This window comes from Nymphaea colorata, chromosome 4 (genome assembly GCF_008831285.2).
Source record: "Nymphaea colorata isolate Beijing-Zhang1983 chromosome 4, ASM883128v2, whole genome shotgun sequence".
Classification (NCBI taxonomy): domain Eukaryota; kingdom Viridiplantae; phylum Streptophyta; class Magnoliopsida; order Nymphaeales; family Nymphaeaceae; genus Nymphaea; species Nymphaea colorata.
The window spans coordinates 16508505-16531281 of NC_045141.1; the positions used below are offsets into that span (position 1 = coordinate 16508505).

At 39.4% G+C, this 22777-nt stretch overlaps 1 protein-coding gene and 2 long non-coding RNA genes across 4 annotated transcripts; all 3 read left to right on the top strand.

The window, feature by feature from the left end:
* The first annotated feature begins 1752 nt into the window (after positions 1–1752).
* On the top strand, positions 1753–17525 carry LOC116253196 (uncharacterized). The gene is made up of 10 exons (XM_050077595.1): positions 1753–2211; positions 3957–4313; positions 4517–4796; positions 7732–7838; positions 8197–8332; positions 10513–10618; positions 15536–15547; positions 16193–16277; positions 16403–16777; positions 17041–17525. Exons 1-10 carry the CDS (start codon positions 1978–1980, stop codon positions 17275–17277), a joined length of 1929 nt encoding a protein of 642 aa, XP_049933552.1. The 5' UTR covers positions 1753–1977; the 3' UTR covers positions 17278–17525.
* On the top strand, positions 6076–8572 carry LOC126409994 (uncharacterized). The gene is made up of 2 exons (XR_007573176.1): positions 6076–7949; positions 8197–8572. It is a non-coding gene; the product is annotated as an uncharacterized LOC126409994 (long non-coding RNA).
* On the top strand, positions 9603–12864 carry LOC116252419 (uncharacterized). 2 transcript variants are annotated; one of them, XR_004172162.2, is made up of 3 exons: positions 9603–10022; positions 10513–10732; positions 12333–12864. It is a non-coding gene; the product is annotated as an uncharacterized LOC116252419 (long non-coding RNA). The 2 variants fall into 2 exon arrangements; XR_004172161.2 differs by lacking the exon at positions 9603–10022 and adding an exon at positions 10039–10380.
* Positions 17526–22777: the final 5252 nt, after the last annotated feature.

The following is a 22777-nucleotide window of genomic DNA, read 5'->3' on the forward strand; positions in this document are numbered from 1 at the left end:
TGTTAACAAGGAAATCAATTTTGATCAAGCTTGCCCACGCTTAAGCCTTTATGGCATTTAAGACAGAACAAGAAAAAACTGGAGATTTAAGGAGTGTTTGATGGCATTCTATTTAAGAACAGTGGATTTAAAATCAGACCCTTTCTCCTCTTATTTTATATCTTACATTTGTTTCAATGCAAAGAAGTAAAATAGGAATCTTAAATATGAACCTTATGTCAGATTCTTAATTAGTTTGATGCACCATAACTTTTATCACAGATCCTTTGTCATATCAATAAAAAAAAATTCATGGTTTTCAAACCCGAAGTAATTAAATGCGCCATTATAGTTGTCAGTCGTATACCACCTGATGTAGGGGCTGCTACAGCACAGTTTTCAAGACACTCAAGCGTCTCATTAAATATACATTCCTTGTTCCAGAAATATAAAAAATATAGAAAACAGGTGGGAGAACAAAGAAATTCTTAAATTTAATTTATCTGGTTAAGTCTAGCATATTCAAAGCTGAACGTGTTTTTGTTACCTCTTCAGGAGCTGTAAAATCTTAACATGGAAAAGAAACTTCTTGACAAAGGGATGCATAAGGAGAGCCTTGTATTAGAGAGCTTTTAAGAAGACAGAATTGATCTTCTGTCTCCATTTTTAGGATGAGTGTCTTTGTAAAATTCTTTTCTACGCCTTCTGAAGTTCTGATATTAATTTGTCATTCGTGCAGGTGAGAGCTCGCCTTGAAACAGTGTAGTCCTTTTCATCCAGCAATAACTAGAAAGCTCTCTTGTTCTTTTCCTTTAACGGCTATAAAGTCTGAGTTTATAATATAGCATTTATATGTGGTTGGTATGGAGACATAGTAGTGCCCATGAAAATCAAGTTGATGCCAAGAAAATTTGGCCACCCACAACTCAGAGGCTCGAGCTGGCTTGTAACAACCTGACTCATTCCTATGTTTGAGCTCTTGGTTTAATAGTTTCGGCTCTAGCCTCAAAAATCTCATCAATTACTAATTTTTTAAGTCCTTGAAGATTTTTCACAATCTTTAAATACTAAACTTTTGGAGCGTTACATGTCTACTCTTAGACACACACACCAGTGTTCGACCCTTCACTTCCTACACCAGTGTTCGACCCTTCACTTCCTTTACATGTAGTTGCAAGATATGATCGAGGGTTGAAAGTTGTTGGAAAGAAAGATCGTTCATCATTCATGCTTTACTAAAAAACATTTTGTGTGACTTGAAACAATCATCATAACAACAGTACAATACACTTAAACAATTAGGATACTTGTGCAGGAGAAAAGGCTTTTACATAGTTTTTTAATCACTCTGTGATATATGAGAATGGCATGTTAATGCTTTAAATATTTAGAGAGAGGGTGACTTGAACCAAGAACTGTAAAAGAGACTTCAAGAACATACTTCATTATTTTTGTACATGTAATTAAATCTTACGTTTCTTCATCAAAATAAATATACAATTCACGCACTACAAAAAGAGTTTCGGTGCTTGTATTTTTCGTCCAACCCTAATCTTCATTAAACTTTTAATATGAAGAAGGATTTAAAGTTCCTTTTTTTTTTGTTTCCTTTTATACTAAGCAGCCGAAGTTTTGGACGGAAGGGTGAATGAGCTTCAAGAATCAAAACTCGAAATGAAGTAAATTTATTAAAATATAGGTATCATTATGGAGAAAACTAAAAAGCGACACTTTGGTGTGAAAGTCCTCTCCCCTAATGCATCAAGCGTCAACAGGACCCGAACGAGTTTGACTCTGCGGATGCCAACGACAGAATCCATTAGCTTTTCGGGGAAGTTTTCGCCACCACCATTAATCCACCATGGATTTCGTCTGACCATGAAGAAGAAATGGTGCATTAAGAAGAGAAAGAGAGAGTGAGGGGGAGAGAGAGAGAGAGAGAGAAGCGGGTGGTGGGGGCACTGCACACCGCTTCGTGACAATCACTCAAAGGTGAAGATGAAACGCAAGGGCGGCCCTTCCTCCTCTTCTCCCTCTGCTTCTTCTTCTTCCGTCTTATTGGTGGAACCAGAGGAGAGGAAGAACTGGTCCGAGAATCCGAAAACCAGAAGCTGGGGTATGGGAGTTCAACGTCGTCTAGCAGACGCTGACAAGAGACAGCTGTGCAGGGAATGCTTGTGGAAGAATCCCCACTTCTTCAAAGTGTTGATTGGAGCTTTCCGCGAGAGATTGGTGATGGCCTTTTCTTCTTCTTTCGTCATCTTTCGTCTTCTTTCGACGTTCTCACTCTCACTCCCCACCTCCTCCTTTCTTCATTGCTTCCTCTTGTTTTCGTTTCCCCTTAACCTTCCTTCTGCTCAATAGTTTCTTCTTAAAATATTATATACTAATTTGGTTTAGGATTGTTGTCTTTACGACACGGATAAGTAGGTTTTCCTTTTTCCTCTATGTCGTTTAATTGTCAACAAACATACTAACAGAGTAATGGTTTATCTATATTGCAGATAGCTTACAGTTCACTGATTTCTTTAACCTGTGCTATGATTAGGGAATCATAGCACTGCTTAAAGAAAACATAGCACTAGCATAAATCATAGATCTAGATAGACGAATCATGTAATTTCTTTATGTGGTCATTAACCGCTCAATCGTTGAGTTATTTCTCTAAGCAATAGCATCGTCATTCGTCTAAGTTCAGGTCCCTTCAGGCGATTCTTTATATAATAGTATCATAACAAGGCTCAAACAATATATATATTAATCCACCTATATACCAAATGCCCCTAAAAAACGTTTCAATATTGAATATCCATCTAGATAAGAACCTTAATCACTTACTCTGCGCTGCCACCTAGTAAGTCTGCTGTGCATTGTGGAGATTGAGATATGCCTCGTGCTTGTGACGGAAGATGATCTCTGCAATCATGTATTCCTGTCTGGAGGATAATCGTCTTTATTGTTGCTTCGAGGTTGAGCAAGTGAGCCATGTAACTTATTTGAGTAACACCAAATGAATGCAATACATATACTGTAGATAAGCAGATCAACAAGCAACAGCCAGACAGTCATGGTGCTGAAATCTGCTATATAAAATGCTGAAGTTTTGTCTCCTCCTTTTACAGAGGCTGCTTGATCCCCATCCTCTTAGTTTTTGGCATTGTAACAACTAACAAGATGGCAGGTATCGTTCCAAGTCTTAAGTTGTTCAGTTCTTCGATGCTCGACTTTACCTTGATGGCAAGATTATCAGATGAATTTCTTTTGATTCCTCGTCTTCAAGAGGTTGGCAGAACAACAGGTGAATGTTCCTTACTGAAACGTGGCTTTTGGAGATTTACAAGTTTGAATGGAGGAGACCATGATGTATCACAAATGCTGGAGCTATTCTTTAGAATTAATGAATATTTATCCATTCTTTGCTAAAATGACTGCTTCACGACAACTGACAGCTAGTCTTATTTCCCATTCTTTTGTGATTTCTTAACGTTACATAATTTTTCTGGGAGCAGGATGCTGCTAGACCACCTGTTTTGATCTCTTCAACATTAGTGAACATTCATCCATTCTTTCTTGAGATAACTGCTTGGCAACTGGATAACTGGTCTTGTTTCCCATTTTTAATTATTTCAATGTTTTACATAATTTTTCTAGGGGAGAGAATACTGCTAATTAAGCCACATCTCTATTTATTCGTGTTTCTCTCTCTTTTGTTTAATCTGCACCTGTTCTTCATGCTTAACATAAAGCTTCAACCAACAACCTATGAATGATCCAGTCCATGGATTTGTATTCTTTCCATGGGGAAGGAATGGATTGAATATTTCTTATGGCTTTTTATTATGTTCTAGTATTCATGGTCTTGCGGTTATCTTGGATCATGCAATGCATAAAGGATGTGGAGATGCTGGATTTTGTGAAGATGAATTAGTTTGTTGTCTTCCATTATGCAATCTTACTCACCAGTTATTTGCTGGCAGACACTTCCACCGGCATTTCTGAAACAACTAATGGTTGGGGAATCTGGAGCAGCTGTTGTCAAAGACCAGTCCAATAGGTGTTGGGATTTTGAATTGTTGAGGAGGGATAATGGTATGATATTTAGCAAGGGATGGAAGCAATTTGTTGTGGAGAATGACTTAGAAACAGGGGACTTTTTGGTTTTCCGATATGATGGAGACTTACACTTTACAGTCACTATCTTTGACAAAAGCTCATGTGAGAAGTTCACGGAAAAAAGGTGCCCAAGAATCAAAGCACAGGATGCAGCATCATCTTCATTCAAGACCACTAATCCATCATTCAAGATAGTGATGACGAATCGCCGTTATTCTCTGGTAACGTTCACTACAGTAACTCAGAGATGGCCTTCCTCCTTCATAATTTGGCCCTTGCATCTTTTATATGGAGAACTTTTGGAGTTGCTGTCTTACATTCACAGTTTATCGTTGAATGTTCCCTACAAATTTTTATTGACCTTTTTTCCTCTCATGATCAAATGATTCTGACCAACGGGTGCTAACCCCTCTTGTTTTCTCAGTATATTCCTGGTGGTTTTCCAGTGGCAAATTTGCCAAAGGAATCATGTTGGGTGACGCTTGAAGATTCGGTTGGTCGTCAGTGGTTTGTTAAATACATGAAGACCGTGCTCTCCCGTAATGGCCGAGATCATGTGCAAAGATCACTAAGTGCTGGTTGGCGCAAATTTTCTGTTGAAAGTTGCTTGAAGAAGGGAGATGTGTTAGTTTTTGAGCTTATAAGAGAAAATAATGTATTCAAAGTCCATGTTTTTCCAGACGAGAAGAATCAACGTCTTTTATGCTAAGCTCAAACACAACGGTAATGAAGCATCAATACCGTATCGTTATCTAAAGTGCTATTAGTTAAAACATATGAATATATCAATAGAACAGTGCCGATGAATATGTCAAATGTTATTTAAGTGATTCGCTTTCTTTTGTAAAGTTTAACCATCTATGCATGCGTTTCGTGGGAGGGAACAGGTATTAATGACAAAGGAAGGCAATATACTGAAGGAGTGCCTCTCTGCAGTAAAGAGAGAATTGCAGAATGATACCATGACGACATCACTGGCGGCATTTTGATCGTTACCAACAACATGAACTGGAGGAGAAGTCAAAAATCAAGGCCAACCTAATCTGCCAAATCTAGGCGCTGAGCTTCAAATGGAGATTTTGGTAGGCAATGATGATCCTCATTGAAAATTTTGGTCTAGCGTTAACAGAATGGTGTACAAAGGATGGTATTTGAATCTGTATAGATCACCTTTTTGGGATCCTTTTTTTTTTTTTTTCTGTGCATGAATTTTGTTGATAAATAAAATGATGATGGGGGTCCTGCTCCCCCAGCAACCTCTTTCCTGACACTATTTGTATTCCTGGCTACTCTACCAGCAGCACCAGAGCACCCTGATATCCTGGCTCTGCGTGCATTATTCGATATCAAAGTCATGGTGGATGGAGACTTCAAAAATCAACCTCAGATTGGAATCTTAGGTTGCAGCATGCTACTTCTAGCTATGCACGTCTCATGTTGAAGCTGAAAAATCAAATTCTTGTGGGTGGGATTTTATGTACATTTCAATGTTTTTTCATTTTTTTTTGTTTTCATGATGAAAATACATTTTTTTTGTCAGAAGTGTTCGAGTGGTATTCATTTATCGCGCCTGTCGAGCTCACCCGCATGCCATCAAAAAAGTCTCTCCGTGTTGTTTTCTTTTTCTGCCTTTGTTAGCTGCATGGACATCTTGTCCCCGTGATAACTGAATTCCCATTTCGTTGGTATTACTGGCTTCGGTTAGCTTAAGGTATGAATCACGAGGAGAGATTATAAGATATTCCTTTTTCTTTCCTTCACTAACCGCCCAAGTTAGGACCGAGTGAGCCAGGAATTTGGAAAACTTGGAAGGAAGCAGTAATCTAAAAAATAACAAACAATCGACAATTACCAAAAGGTTTCAAAAATATTCTAAGGATGGGATCGCCACTGCCTTGTGGGTACCCAATTCCACGACTGAAAAAAAGGTGTTATCCTAGCTGCCATCAACGGCACCTAATCGAGCTCGACATGTCAATTTCCGTGTAGCCAACAAAAGAATCTCTTGCTTTTCTCAGTTTCCATACCACCATCATGGACAAATGGCGGTATACTCCGTACACCTGCCGACGAAAGGTATTCGCCGGATAAAGAGGAAGGAATGGTCCTGTAGTCAAACGGTAGTGGGTCATCATCACTATCATGGGATTAACGGCGGTACACCGCACACCTGCTGAGCGAAAGCTACTCGATGACAAAAAATGAACACTTCGCGCGCCGATTCTTCTTTCGGTCATATCATTATCATCCACCGTACACCTGCTGAGCGAAAGCTACTCGACGGCAAAAAAATGAACAGTTGTACGCGCGGCATTCTTTTTTTCTTCCCCTCCTTCTCCTCTTCTTCACCCCACCCCAGCGGACATGAGAGACAGTTGGTCGGAAAAGGCGAGGGTGACCAAAAAGGTGAGGGTAAGAAGGTGAAAAACGATAGTTCCATGTTGTTTTTTAAAGGCTAACGAGGAGAATGTTCATAGAAAGAGTTAGGTTGAAGATTTTTACCAGAGCTTGGTGATTGTTTTGTGGTTGTTTTGTTATTCCTTCATCTTGTTTACTAATTTACTCCTCAATTTCTGGATTGCCTCCTATCTGTTTTTATCTCTTTTTCATTTTTTCTTTTGTCTCCATTCTTGTCCTTACAATCATGTCCTTACAATCACCAAGCTCTCGCGAAAATCTTCAACCAACTCTTTGAAGAAGTGTGGCTTTTTCTATGAACATCCGTGGCACTGCATCAGCCTCTGGAAAACAACATTGAACTCTCATATTTCGGCTTTTAGCCCTCGCCGCCTTTGGGTTCTCTTCTGCGTTCTTTTTTGCTTCTCTTTCTTGTTTATAGACTGTTTTGTGAGCCATTTTCTATTCTTGGTGCTAATTGAATTAGGCAATTTGTCGGTTGTGGGCATGAGAGGAACAGCCATTATTGTTTTAGGCAATACGAGGAAAATGTTTCTTGCAGATCATGCTGTGCGACACATTCTGTGGATAGTCACTTGTGTTTATTTTTTGGTTGCTGAAATAGTTTTTGCTTAGCATTTAAGGAGAAAAGATATGAAAACAAAGTCAATATTCACATACACAAAACACCGACATTTATAGTGTACACATACGCTGGGGAACCCTCTTTCATTATGTTCTTTCATGGAAACTTTTTTAGTATTTATTTAAGGCAGAGATAAGAAGTGTAATAATAGAGAAATTGGACACATGAGAAGCATATATTATATATGTATATATTTTCTAGATATTTTGATTATACATATGTTTTTTTTTGTGTGCGTATTATGGTTTGTCTGTGGACAGCTCGGCCCCCCCAAGCAAGAAATCTTGGCTCTGCCCCTGCCTAGAATAGAGTTTCAGTTCGGTAGGTGTGCTACTAGTTCCATTCCAGGAGATTATAAAGCTTTCTAGTTATTTCTTCTCAGCAAATTCCACCGGCGTTTGTGAAGCATCTGAGAGTTGGTGAATCTGGAGCAGCCATTGTCAAAGACCATTCTGGTAGATCTTGGAATATTAAATTGTTGAGGGTGGGTGACCGTATAATATTTGAGTAGGGATGGAAGGAATTTGTTGAGGAGAATGGCTTAGACACAAGTTACTTTTTGGCTTTCCGATATGATGGAGAGTTGCATTTTACAGTCACCATCTTCGACAGAAGCTCGTGTGAGAAGCTTCAATGTGTTGATGAGTCTCCTGCAACTCCCACTGCGGATTTGATTGCTGATGAAGAGCATTGGCAGTCTGTTGTGATGTGGACATGGAAGAAAAATGCACAAGAACGGAAGCATGGGATGCTGCATCTTCACTAATGACTAACATTCAAGAAGATGGTGACAGAAAGCGACTCATATCGTATGGTAAGCGTCAATTCCTGTGGCTGTCTTCTTTCAATTTCATTTTGGTAAGCATTCACTGCACTGACACAGTGATGGTGATGGTCTTCCTCCTTCCCTCCTGTTACGTGTGGGAATGCTTACAGTTGCTTTCTTATGCTCAACATTAATTTAACCAGGAATTTTGTCTACCATTCCCCATTATCTATTCTTTTTTTTTTCTTGATCAAATGATCTGTAAACTACTGTTGTATGTTTTTTCTTTTGTCAGCATATTCCAGCTGACGCTCCAAATGCAAGTTTGCCAAATAAGACTTGTCAGGTGAAGCTTGAGGATCCTGATGATAGGCAATGGCCCGTTAAATTCATGATGGGTATCAACTCCAAGCGAGCTCATGCATTGCCTCGTATGCGAAGATCAATGGGTTCTGGGTGGCGCAACTTCTTTGAAGAAAATTGCCTGAAGAAACGAGATGTCTGTGTTTTTGAATTTATAGCAGGAAAGAACCTATTCAATGTCCACATTTTTCGGGACGGAACATAATGAACATTTGTATGCAATTTAATTGACAGAATGACGATCATATATCAGTGGAGCGTTGTCAGTGCTTATGTTCAAATGCTATCTAAAAGACATTGTTATTATCTGTGACTTTTTGCCATTGAATATGTTCAAATGCTGTTTATGTGATCCTATATAAAGATACAGGTCTGTTTTGCCAAGTATTTTTCTTCCGATTGTTTCAAATGATAAACCTTAACTGGCACCTAGCATCTTTACCTAGCACTTTCATATTATTATAAAATTTAGCATATTTACAGGATGTAAACAGAAGCAACTCGAGAAAGAGTTCTTAATTCACGCATGCTTCACATTAGCGATGCAAACAGAAAGTAACTCGAGAAAGTAGTCCTTAAATCCCACATGATTAGTATGGGATTTAAGAACCAGCTATTTTCTGTTCACATCCCAGTGTTTGTAAGTATATACGTTCAATTTTATACAAATATGAAAGTGCCAGGTGATAGTGTTTATCATTTGAAACAATCGACCAGTATGAAGAAAAATATTTGTCAACAAAGATCTGCATCTTTATATAGGATCACTCGAACAGCGTTTGAACGTATTCATTCGCTGTTCATATGACTTACCATTTTCATTGAGCCCATGCGCAGCATCAATGCCTTCATCATTGCTAAGTCTCAGTTTGCGTCTTGTTGTAAAACTGGATAGAGTCAATATTGCTTTGGTGAAGAAGTCGGTGATCGTTTTCCATCATCCAAAAAATGCCTTCATTTGGGACACAAGTTTTTCTTCAGGAAGCCCCGCTCTAATACCATGTTGAAAAAAATAAAATAAGCGAAATAAAATGATTATTTTCATTAATCATGCATCGTTTTTTTCACCATGGAAGGCTTAGCCTTGATATCCAAGTAGATAAAGTCCCTCATAGATATAAGGGATGTTACTAATGGTCATTGATCCTTGATTTTAGGCGATTTTACAATAGTTCTGATGTTCTTCACTATTTGCTGCTTTGTTTCTATTATTTGTTGTGTTATCAGGATCAATAACAGCTCCATACCTATCAGTAATAGCTTTCTTGATCTTAACTGAATCATCTCATAGAAGGTTCTGATTCTTGTCTCCAACGATTCGGTGGCAAAAATCCATAGATAATATCAATGTGTTTTAGATAGCATTTGAACATAATCATTGGCAACGCTCCGTGGATGTATTCACATACAAGTTGAGCATGAGTTAGCGTGCTGGCATTTCTGTGTTCTCCCAAATATCATAATGTAAAACTTGATATTGTCAGACTGAGTCTCCGAAATATGTTCTACCGGCAGCTTTGCACCTTGGACCTCTAATATTGGGATCTGATATCCATAGAGATTTCAACATCACCATTTTCCATTGATGCCTAAACATATAACCCGCTCGAATATAAGGAGACCTTTGAGAAATCCATGGGAAAAAAATCTTCGTTAAGCAATAGTGAATGTAGATAAGCTGCATCCCGAGGCCGCAATTCCTTTCGATCTTTCCCACCATTGGACCAGAGAGATAGGATTCTAATTGTACCAGAGAAGGTTTATATATCTTTTCTCTGCTGCTGTGTCCTTTGATTTCTCCTATAGGTTTGGAAATAGTTTTACATCGTTTTGAATGCCTCAATATGACTGCTATTCCCAATAGTTTCCAGATTTGATGTATCTGCATTTCGTGAGTGCTGGTTCATCTTAATCTGTTCAGATTCGATCGTCTTCCGATATGCATGGAGTTTATTTCCAGAGACATCGATGGGATTTCAACGCTCTCTAGTTTGGTTTCTGTCGTTGAGTTTCTAGCAGAAGTTTAACACGAAGTTCTTTCTTTCAATATTTTTTATTATCAGGAAAAATACAAGTGTATGTCAGATGATTCACAAAGAAATTTGCTTCTGACATGGTATTATCGTAAAAGTTTGGCCTATCATAATTTTCATGGTGTTCGGCTGCATCTCCGTGCAGTCAGGAATCCTGACGGCGATTTGATCTTGCGGTGTGAACTGAGAATGCATCTTTTCGTGTTCTGTGACAGATGATGCATGTGAGGAAATGCTCCAGCGCAAGAGACTGAGAGAGGCAGAAGCAGAGGTAGAGGGTGGTGGGACAGTGCTCTCTGGCCGCCCCTTTCCTCCTGAGCTGTAAGAACGAAGCACAGACGGTAGAGAGGGGAAGATCGAACCCAAGGCGAAGGATGTTCAGGGAAGAAGCCACACTTCTTCAAGGTGCTGATTGGAGATTTTAAAGAGAGACTGGTGATGATTCTATCATTTTCTTCTTTCCGTTCTGAGATTAATCATTCCTCATCTTCTTGTTTTTTCTTCCTTTTCAGTGCTTGCACCACGTTATTATCTTGCTTGCTTCTTCTGCAATCTTTTAAGTTGCTATGCCTACTCATTTTCTCTTATTAGTAGTATCTTTGTTTTTAGTTTTTTGCTTCACTTCCTGGTTTGTCCATCTTTTTTATCCTTTCCTAAAACAAAGAGAAGGGGAATGGTTTTTTAGGACTTAAGTTTTATGGAATCTCCGGTCAATTCCCTACCAAAGACATACGTATTTTTTTATTGTTCTAGTGGTTGGTGCGTTTCATGGATTACCTAGGGTTCCGCTTTTCGATTCCTTGTAGTCCTTCATTTTGGTCGACTGTTCATTCATTCTTTTATTCTCCTTATGCCATTCTATATTTCTATTAGAATGAATTTATTTGAATTTTGAGCCGCTAGTGGGTGGTTAGGTTGATCATAAATGTTGGTAACTGCATGCTGTGACAGAGAATTCCACCTGCTTTTATGAAGCATCTTGCAATTTAGGAATCAGGAAGAGCGGTGGTAAAAGACCAGTTCAGTAGATGTTGGGGCTTTGAAATTTTTGGGGCTGGTAAATGGTAATGATATGATCAGAAAAGGGTGGGAGAAATTTGTTGAGAGAATGACTTGGAAACAGGGGACTTTTTGGTTTTCCGATATGAGGGGGAATTGCGTTTTACGGTCACTATTTTTTTTACAAAGGCGCCTGCCGGAAAGGACCTAATAGTGGTGATTTTTCTGCGAAATCCTAGTATTGACTTCATTCATCATCAAGACCATGGAGAATACACGCTCTAACCATCTCATAAGGAGGAAAAGGGAAGATCTGCATCATCTAACGCTTGGGATGCAGCTCCTTCGTTCAAGTCTGCTAAGTGCTAGCCCTACTTTCAAGAAGTTGGTGACAGAACCCAGAGGTTACAAACTTACAGTACGGGGAGTCTTTACTTTCCCTTTGTACTCTTCTTTGTCTTAATTTTATTTTTTCTTTTGGAGCGAAAAAGTACAGGATTGTTCAAACTGGCGAAGGTCCATCCATTTAGAAGGATCTCTATGTTCTCCAAAGCTTCTTGACTGTATGGTCTATCTGTTCATCATGACATTGGTGCTACTTGGTGCTTGTTTTTATCGTATGTTTATTGTATAAATAGCATGTTCTTGTTTATCGAGTAAATTCGTCCTTCTTTTTCTAAATTTCACATACTGGAAAATGCACAAAACAATGCTGTAGAAACCTGTCCCTTTACATGGAGCAATGCTTGATCACATTTAGAATTAGTGTACAGTAAAACGCCACACTACAGCCAAAAGGACGAGCATGTAACGTTAGGTGATTTTCTGAAGCAGTGTTGCAGTTACTGCTACCTGAGTGCCTTGGACTGCAAGCATGAGACATACAGATTTACTGTCATCAATATGAAGATTGATCCATATTAGACGGCATGGATACTTGTCCATTGCCGTTAATCTTTTCTTTTTCTTTTTTTTTTTCATGATCCTAAATGACGTCAAGTTATTGTTGCTGATCTCTTCGTTTCGCTTGATGCAGAAAGTTCCTCTTTCCTTTTCATCTGCATACTTAGCAAAAAATTGGGTGAAGCTTCGAAACCAGCATGGTATGCAGTGGAACTGTGGACGTCAAATGCAACATTAGATTGTGAGCACTAACCACTGGGTGGCAACATTTCTCTCTTGAAAATCACTTGAAGAAAAGGCCTGTCTGCGATTTTGAGTTAATAAACAGAGAGCGCGAATTCAATGTTCATATCTTTGGTGACAGTGCAACATGAATGCGTCATGCATGCGAGTTACAATCCAAGCTCCTGTCAGTAATGCAACCAAAAGCTTGCTGCTGTATATTACCTCTATGAGTATCTCTGCATCTGAGTGTTGTATATTTTGTAAAATCCTACATATAAAGGAGGTTAGCAAGAGTTTGATTGGATTTTGCATTCTCATACCATTTGACCTGTTTTAGTGCCTCTGTGTGGCATTTTGCGACCTGCAAGAGGACTATGCAAAATGTGGATCCATGATCTTCCATTTGCATTGGATTAGTAAACTCCTTTTGACTTGTGAAAGTCTGGTATCATCTCTCTCTCTCTCTCTCTTTTCATGGCAGTTGGTGTCACTGGAGTGAGGTGCCCAGTTGGGCCTAAAGGAAGCAGTTGTGCGGGACCCTGCTTGCTGCTGCCAAATTTTTTAAGACAACAGGGAGTTCTGACCACCAATTCTTATGAGGAAAAAAAACTATGGAGAAACTTGAGCAATAAAAGGACATGGTTGACTAGATTTCTGACATGAGAAGAAGCAAAACTTAAATAAGATTAAAGGTGTGCTTCATGACTTGATTTCTTTTTCCTGAGTGGCCTAATCTTGAAGAAAATTTTCAGGTTCTACAGTCTGACCTCCACAAGTCCAATTGAACGACAGCTCCTTGGATAACTATTCCTCCTTTTTCCTATGTTTGATACCCTTTTGTATGTAACTGATAATGATACGTACCAGTGAAGACGCCAGGGCCTTGCAGGCAAGCCTTCAACGGAGGGATGTCTTTGCCGGCTCCACCTTCACATGATTAGCAACATCCACCACGAAGTTTGAAAGATGAAACACATATCAACTGGTGAAGCCGTTCGCCACTAGCATGTTTAATGTTCGTTATAAATCAAATTAAACAAGTAACTATTTACCTTCACAAGAGTAGCAATGTCCACCACGAAGCTTGAAAGAGTGGTGAAGCCGCCGCTAGCATGTTTTTAAATGCATTATAAATCAAAATCAACAACTCTTTACACCCCTATGTTTTTTGTATTTCACCTGACACACAATGGCAACAATAAAAGCAGCCTACTAGTTGATGTTCTTAGTGAAAGGTAAAACCTATATCTGTAGATCCAGACATACAAGACCTGCTGTTGAGGTTCCTGCCTCAAAAATGGGCCGCCAAATTGAAGCTTCACTTGTCTTTCTAATCGCATACATTGATTAGATGGAAACTTTTCTTGTTCTATCTCAGAGTACCCATTCACTTGAAACTCCTCTGCTTCCCTTTCCACTTTCCATAAACTGAGTCCATGCTTTTGGAAGCCGCTCAACTGCTCCTCCAAATGGTTCTTCTGAATTGCATAATCCGATGAAATGACGATATAGCACCAGATTATGTCATGCACGCATAAGGGTGTCAAATTTAGCGTTAATATCATCAACTTGAAGTATCTAAGATGGAGGTGCAAATTGGTTCGGAGTGACACACAGAATAGTATCAGATTCAGATGTTTTGGAACTATAAATGGCAGTCGGCAGACCTCTTATTACCATGGCAGACCCATTTTTGCGACACTACCATGTTGTGTGGGTAAGCCATGGTTGCAGATGGATACTATAGCTGGGTTTCTCATGTGCATCTGTTCCTGCAGTTGTAGACCTGTATGCTATAACTGGGATTCTCTTGTGCACCTGCTTCCATAAAGTATGTCCTTAGATGGGGCGTTTGAGAGGGACCAACAGGTTGCCATGAGAAGCTAGGCGCAATTCTAATCCAGTCAAGCTACATAAGCTGGAAGGGCTGGTTGTGGAGGAGGACAAGAGATGACTGTTGCCGGAGATCTGAACAACCAGGTACGTCGCAAATCAGGAGGAGGATGGTGGTAGACGCTGCAGCTCCGTCGCTAGAGGTATGTATGCGCATTACCTTTGTGAAGTTAGAAAATACTTAGTTTAAAGGAACGGGGTTCTCTAGGATAGTAGTTGGAACCCATATCAGAGGCTACACTGTAGGCTCTGCTCCTCCGTGCGAGTCTCATCTTGTTCATGTAAATAGCTGTTTTTTCGGTCAGTAAAAGGAAGAGGGCCTGTTCCTCCGGCAGGAGTTTTACCGGAGAGACCAGAAGATTTTCATGGTGTACTCGGCAGATGAAATGTGTCCTCCTTGTACACCTTGCAACATGGTGCTAATTTTCAAATTTGTCCTACTTTTCAGTTTGGTACCTGGAATTTTTCCCGAAAAATAAAAAATGGAGTCCGCTTTAATGGCTTCAAATTATTTTATGATATCAATTACCTCTTACAATATTGATTGAGGAGGGCCTCATTACTAGTTCTCTGGTGTAAACGGTAAGGTTGAAAACGCCAATATTTTACCAATTATCTTTTAGAACTTTATCGATTGTTTCTGAAATGACAAATGCTCCTTTCATTGTTTTTCTTTTGCAGTTTAAAAGGGCGCGCGTTTCGCAAGACTGAAGCACAAAACTAAGGCTTGCAACGGTTGCAGTCTTGCAGGTTTTCCACTGGTTTCTAATTACACAAATTTAATCAAAAGGGTCTTGCTTGGGAATTAACTCCAGGTATGTGCCGGAAAATTCAATACCTTAATTTCCTACCATAGAATGTGTGGCAAGACTATCAGAAAAATATGCCTTCGCTAAAGCGAAGAACATGTTACATTTGTAAATGAGTGCAAGTCGTCCTTGATATGTAAAGCCACCTTTTTGCAGTGGCTCCTATAAATGATATCGGTTTGTTTCTTCATTTAGAATTTTTTATTTATACAACTTCCGAAGACGGAAAAGAATTGGGTGGGCTTAATTATACGAGAGTAGCTTGAAGAGACTCTGAGTTACCTAGAAATGCTCTACTGTTCATGACTTTGCAGAAGGCAACAGTGCCATCAACATTGGAACCATGAAAGCAAGAAGGGATGAGGCTGGTTGGGAGTAGTTTGCAGACGACTGAGTTGAAGGCTGCTTAATCGAACTTACTGTAAGCTACTGCAAAAGGATCAGTTTAAAGTTTAAACAGGATACGTGGCCTGAAGCTGAACCTTCATATCAGCAACTGGATATTTTATAAAAACAAACTAGGTAGATGTGATCTGCATATTTGCAAGGCCAGGAATCGACACAAATATCATATGCTGCTTTGATGTGCACACTAGATTTTTGTATAAATCCACGAATTAATTGCCGGAAACTTTTTTGGCTGATAAAATTGTATATGCACACCTGAGAGAAACATGTTTTGAGCCTATTCTTATGTTTTTTTTGAAATAAAGATTGCATTCTTTAGTTTTACGTGGAAAATATACTTCGGGACTCTGATTGGTTGCCAACTGAACATGGCAACCGGCCCCCGCTTAACTCTTCTTCCGGTTTCATGGGTTCACTACAACCTGACACATTCTAAAACCTTGTATGGTAAGTACAGAATTGGTGAGCGAATGTGGTTTGACTGTTGACACATGCCTTGAGTCATTGACATCTCTCTCTCTCTCTCTCTCTCTCTCTCTCTCTCTCTCTCTCTCTCTGTGCGTGTGTTTTTGCTTCTCATCATGTGCCTCTATTGCCTTCCTCATTTTGTGGTTGACGTGATACTGAAGCTCCAAAGTGGTGCTTTTGTTATGAGCAGAACTATGGAAGGAAATTGTGATGCCTGCCCTTGGAAGGCGAAGAAATTCTTCAAAGTTATGATGGATGGCTATAAGGAGACTCTGGTAAGTTCCATTCATTTTTTCTCCTCTTCGCCATGATAGATTTTCTTTCGAGGTAACATAGCAGCTCATTCTCTCTCTCTTTCTCTCTCTCTCACGGCATCCATGCTTTTGCTCTGCCATTACAGAAACTCCCACCAGCCTTTGTCTTGAACCATCTGAAAATTAATGGATCCACTGAAAGAGCCACAGTGGAAGACCATAGTGGTAAACTCTGGCACATGGACTTGGTGAAGACGATCAATGGTTCGGTATCACTCTCAGGAAAAAGTTGGATGGAATTTGTGATGGGTCACAGGCTAGAGATCGGAGACTTCCTGGTCTTTCAATACTACGGAAACTTTAATTTCATGGCTCGGGTCTTCGATCACAGCAACTGTGAGAAAAAAGTGTACGTCGGTGAGGCTTCTAGAAATGCCAAATCACGGGATGCAGCCAACTCATTCAAAACTAGAAAGCCGTCGTTCATGAAGAAGATCAGAGGTTTGAAGCATGAAGTTTTGGTTAGTGTTCTTGCATCTTTTCTTTGGTTCACATATCCCACAACGTTCATACGGCCGTTCCTTAATAAACTAAACATTAGTGAATGAAAATTTCTTGCTAAGTAACCTGAAGCATCGTAACAAAGGATAATGAAGCGGAATTTTACTGATGATCTGTAATAATAATTTGAAAAGTTCCACACAGTATAGCCAAGTATAAGTTGCCAACGCTTAAACTTATCTCAGGAGACAAAAGCTTACACATTTTTCTTATTTAATTTCAGCACATTCCCCAGGACTTTTCAGACGAATACTTGCTTAAAGAGCCATGCTCGCTGAAACTCCAGAATTCTGACGGCAAGGAATGGAGTGTTGCATATGCCTATTCAACAAAAAGAAGTTCACTAAGGACTGGCTGGCACGCCTTCTGCACTGCAAATAACTTGAAGGCAGGAGATGTCTGCGTGTTTGAGCTTAACGGGCAGAGAAGTTTCAGGGTCCATTTTCTACGCAAAGCCTGACTATGGCCTCCCATCTTCCGTTCAATGAAGAAGACATCTGTCATACACAACTTATAGTTCATTAGCTTCTGTCATACACAACTTTTATTTTCGCATGTCAATCATCTCTCCCATCCTTTCTCACATATTTTCGTTATACATGTTTCGGAAGATTGAACCAATTCCACTGACGGGGAAATTTTACAGACATGATTTGTATGGGGCTCATGCCACTTTATATCCTTCAAGAACATGACACAAGTTAGAAGAAAGAAAAGATCCTGAGCCCTGTTTGGCAAGGTGATACCATTGTTTATTTGTTTATCTGATAAAAAAAGAGAGAGCAGTAACTGTAGCATCACAGGCTAAGAAAGAGAAAATTGATTGTATTTCTTCATCAGCTATAGGGGTGTTGCAGAAAGCAGGTATACATAAGATGAGTTTTTTGCAAAAGAATATTGCATCTAAGGGAGCTCAGGCTCAAGTCCCACAGAGCAGGAACCATCCGCGTTTAGGCTCATGCGATTGATATAGGCATTAGTGCCTGACTTTTTGCTGTTGAGTTTGAAGATACATTTGTCTCCAGCTTTTAGCATATGTTATCTTTGCAAAACGTGGTCCAACCACCGGTGACTATACGAACAGATGCCCTGAACCTTATCCTATGAAGAAGTCTAATGTTAAATACCTATACGCCTGGAGTACTTCCGTCGCAGTGTTAAAGACTTAAAGTTACTGTAGACTCTGTGCTAGGTGCCAATTTTCCAAGTTCCCTTGCAAATTCGATCGGGATATGCTGTACAAGATGCACTAAAGTATGCATCAAAATAAATATTGGCACATTGTAAATAAAAAGAAACGTGTAACTCGTAAAAAAATTGTCCGGACTATTAGTGTTGAAGACAAAAGAATACTTGTTAAAAATAATTTTAGTCGGACAAATGAATAGCATAACCAGAACATATCCTCATCTTAAGCCGAATTTTTCCATTTTACTGTACAACATGCAGTTTCCAGGACATAATTTATACCTCACAACTTGTTCCAGATAGAATGCTTCATATTGCATAGAATTTGCAGTTTTTTTTTTTTGTAGCCAATAAACGCGGACGGGAATGGAAACAACTAGCGGGGCTTCCATGTTTTGTCAAACACAGAATGCTCTTTTAGAAGAAAAGATCCCCATTTCTCAAAAAACACACGCACCATCCTAGAAAATGAAATCCAGCTGGTAGGTCTGATATGGAGCCTGCTATGGAGCTTCCACACTCCAATAATCAAAGCTATAGGTTAGTTTGAAACCGTGGCTTCTAACTCCATGTTATGATATAAACACACAATGTATGTGCGTATATATGCATAGAGTAGGTTAGCTGATAAAGCATACCACATATCTTTGAACGCTTGAGCCTTGCCATCTAATGACAACGTTAAAAGAATAAAAAAGGGTTGCTTGATAAGAAGTGTTCGACCGAGGAGCAGCCTCAAGCTGAGCCTTTCTGACAACCTTCCCAGAGGTTGGAAACTTGGCATGCGTTGCTCTGCCAAGGGAAAAGGAAAGCAAAAAGAAGCACAAAGGTTGGCATCAAACACTCGTTTCCTCAGAAAGACAATAAAACGAGAACCTTTCCTGATAATCGCACATAACTATGTAAAGGTTAACTGGAAGCCAAAATAAGGGAACAATGACATACCAATTGCAGAATTTCTAACACTTCTTTCTCCGGGAGAAGCCAATTGCAGAGACAGAGAGTATGTGTGGCAGAGTGCAGGTCGCTGTAGCAATAAAAGCAGACCTGCAGCGGCAGCTACAGCAGCAAGAGAAGAGAAGACGCACGCGGCGCTGCCATCGACGGCACCGGATCTCTTTTTTTAGTTTCTTTCTTCCACTCCTCTCTGAGTCTCTCTGCGGCAGCTATAGTAAGAAAAGAAGAGGACGCACGCGGCGCTGCCATTATCTGCCTCTACCTCTCTCTCCTCCGTGCACTCTCTGTCTCTTGTTTCTACTCGGAACTTGAGAAACCAAAAAAGACAGGGAGCTTGGACCCTCAGTCTGGAGTTGCGCTTAAGATGAGCGGCCGGGGAAAGCGACCGAGTTCCCATTTTGTCGTAACTGCTGGTAAATCTACAGATTCACTATGACAATACAAAGCTACAGTTAGTACCTCGTTGTGGCCGTCTCGTTCTTGATAATCAAGGAGACATCAAAACGCCGTTTTCCCGCCGAAATGCATTCCGCAAAAAGCTTCGTGGAAATGGGATGGGATGGGTAAAGGTAGAAGCGCCTTTATGCTGACGTCTATCAATACCGATAACTTGCTATCGGCATTATGCTATGATTTTCTCTGTCATCGTGATCCAACATCCGCCGATCCGCCGCTGGGACATGCGACATGAGATGGCTCTCTGTTTCAGGCTGCCGACTCATCTTTTACACTGGGCGCAAGTGCTATTATCGGCTGGGTTGTGGCTCCAGCCTCCATTGATGGTGAAGATCATAAGTGGTCACTGGTTTGAGTGTCCAAGGCTCATTGACATGGCCCGTTGAAGAATTATATCACAGGCAGCAAGTACCTACCATTAGACCTTGTTTTTTCCTCCTTATTTTGACTTGGATATCCTTGTACTGCTAAAGAAACCTATGGCTGCGCTCGAGCCAGATTAAATACAGTCACCCCATGTTCGGGTGGGTTTAACTAGAAGATGCTCAAATCTGGATGGAGAAATTCAAAAATCATATATATATATATATATATATATATATATATATATATATATATATATATATATATATATATAACATGCAGTGAGTTTTGTGAGAAGAAGAGATAAACCTTAAAGAAAATCAGCTCCTGTTGATCTTCCAAAAATTGAGCTGCGAGAGAGCTTCAAAAAGGTAAGTTTAACTCGTTTGGGTAAACGACCAGCACTATTGGCAATGTGCAACTTCTAGGAATGATCCAACGTTTTGTATGTTAAACAACAGTTATCGGCTCGCCCGAGTTATATGAAGAGATCGTATTTTGACCTCTAAGAACACCATTCCTTTTAAGACATGATGGTGAGAGGAAAGCACTTTGAGATTTTTCTTTTGATTTCTGATAGTGTCCACCTGATCCTACTTCCCACGTCTTTAGAGTGTCCATATCCAAAAAGCTAAGTAATTTTTGAAAAGTAAATATATTATGCTACCCTTGTCTTGTTCTACGATAAGGTTGAAACAACCATTTTAAAGATATTCAAGGAAAGAATCCCAACAACATCAATCAAAATTAATGATTAAAAAAAAATCTTTTCACAAAAATCAGATTTAGTTTCCTATATTTATTGTTGCCAAGATTATAGTGTTAAAGATAAGGTTGAAAGACAACCATTTTAGAGAAATTAAGGAAAGAATCTAATAAGATCAATCAAAATTAATGATAAAGGGAAAAAAATCTTTCCACAAAAAATCAAATTTAGTTTCCCTTGTTTATCGTTGTGAACTTTAACTATTTAAACTCTTTCTATGCATTATGTAACCAACACTCATGGTGACCTTCTATAGTGAAAAACTATGCACGTTTAATGAAAAAAATCTTTTCATTGTTGGTTTTTATTTGTTTTTCTTACTTGGTATCAAAGCATGATGCTTGAATAATAAGAATGAAGCTCATAGATGACTTGCAGATGACCAAATACATCGATGCCTTCTTCACCAAAGCGAAGAATCGATCTTATGAAGAAAATCTTGAGGAATCAAACTTGGGTTTTTCGAATCGCTGACAAAGCACGATCTACCTTTACAAAAACTTCATGAAGCAAATTTGGGCTCGCCGAATCACTGCCAAAGAAACGACATGATCACCTTTTACAAAGTTTTGTAGCAAACTTGGACTTTTAGATCCATCATCCAATTTGAGAAAGGATGTTAACGATAAAGTTGAAAAACAACCATTCTAAAGATATTCAAGGAAAGAATCCCAGCAAGATCATTCAAAATTAATGATAAAAGAAAAAGAAAATCTTTTCACAAAAATCAGATTTAGTTTCTCAAGTTTATCGTTGCCAAGATTATAGGAACTTCAACGCCAAGATTATAGGAACTTCAACAATTTTAACCAACACTCATGGTGGCTTTTCATGGTGACAAACCATGCACGTTTAATAAAAGACATTAAACCCATATATACAACCCACCATTTGATGAACAAAAGGTATCACAAGTTTTTGCATCTGCCAAAAGGAAAAATGTTTGAAATAAATATTAAAGGAAAAAGACAAACGCTTACACCAACAAAGCAGTGGCGGAGCCACATGGTGGCTAGTGTGAGCATTTGTCACCCTAACCTTACAAACTTCACTTATTTTGATGTTAATATTTTCATATATTACCACCAAAACTTTGATGCGTAAAGTACTTGGGTGACAAGGCAACTTATATTTAAAGGGATATGAGATTTGAATTCTATGGTCGCAGTCACCCTCTAGCATGTTACTTTTTTGAGTTGTAAATGATAGTAAGCGCAACACACAGATGATGCGTCTACTAGACCTCATAATGTTAGGGTATGATTTAATTTAAAATTTTCACATTGCAGGTTTTTCCACAAGTAAATATTAAAAGAAAACAAAACTTACAATGATATCAACATCCGTATTAGAGGCATATGATTATATGAAATGATACGTAAGATAGTGCTGTATCAGCCCCGTTGAATTGAGGGTGAATTTGTTTATTTTTCACTATGTTCATTTAAGAACAGACTTTAAAAACTAAAGCAAATGAAAAAAAAAGAATTGAAAAAATTGGCATTCACTTGCCCACCACCAACTTACACGGCCCTCCTTCAATGATCTAAAAATATTCATCCATGAATAAAGAAATATTTGATGTGATTCATTCCCAGTCTCACATATTTGGTCCGGAAACGGTCAATGATGTATAGTTGGCACATCCACCTGGAGGGCAAATTGCTGTTTTTCAATTGTTGGTTTGCTTGCCTCTTCTTTTGACACATGGGTACATACACAAGTGCAGTATCACCAAATTAGCGACGGTTCTTTCCACCCTGTTTTGGGTGAGCAAGGTTTAAATGCTGCGTCTCGTCACGACTCCTGTTCGGAGGAGCCTATAGGTTGCACGTCAACTCGCTCTCGGGGTCGCTAAAGACAGTGTTTTCGTTCAACACTTGCCCGGCTGCATTGGTGAAGAGAAGGATAAAAGAATGAGTCCAATCCGATTCCATTAACGCCTTAGCGACATCGAAAAGCGGGCGTTGCGTATCCATTTCGGTTAAAATTTCGGGAGCTCACCGTAATTGAATCCTCCCAGGAAGGCGTTTGCGGTGGGCTCGTGCTGCTGCTGCAACTGCAACTCGGCAAGCAAAGCATCCCTCGACCTGCGGACCACCAAGCAGAAAGCACGGGGTTAAGAGGAGGAAGCAGGAGCAAAGCAATCAGGGAGGAAAGAAATGAAGGGAGGAAGGGGTGCAATACCGTTTTCTGAAATCGGGCAATAAAGAGTTGGACGCTTAGTATT

Coding starts and splice junctions, on each gene's coding strand:
- LOC116253196 (XM_050077595.1), top strand. CDS start 1,978: ATGAAACGCAAGGGCGGCCCTTCCTCCTCTTCTCCCTCTGCTTCTTCT. Junction 4,314..4,516: donor CGAATCGCCGTTATTCTCTG/GTAACGTTCACT, acceptor TTGTTTTCTCAG/TATATTCCTGGTGGTTTTCC. Junction 4,797..7,731: donor GAAGAATCAACGTCTTTTAT/GCTAAGCTCAAA, acceptor TGCATTTTACAG/TCACCATCTTCGACAGAAGC.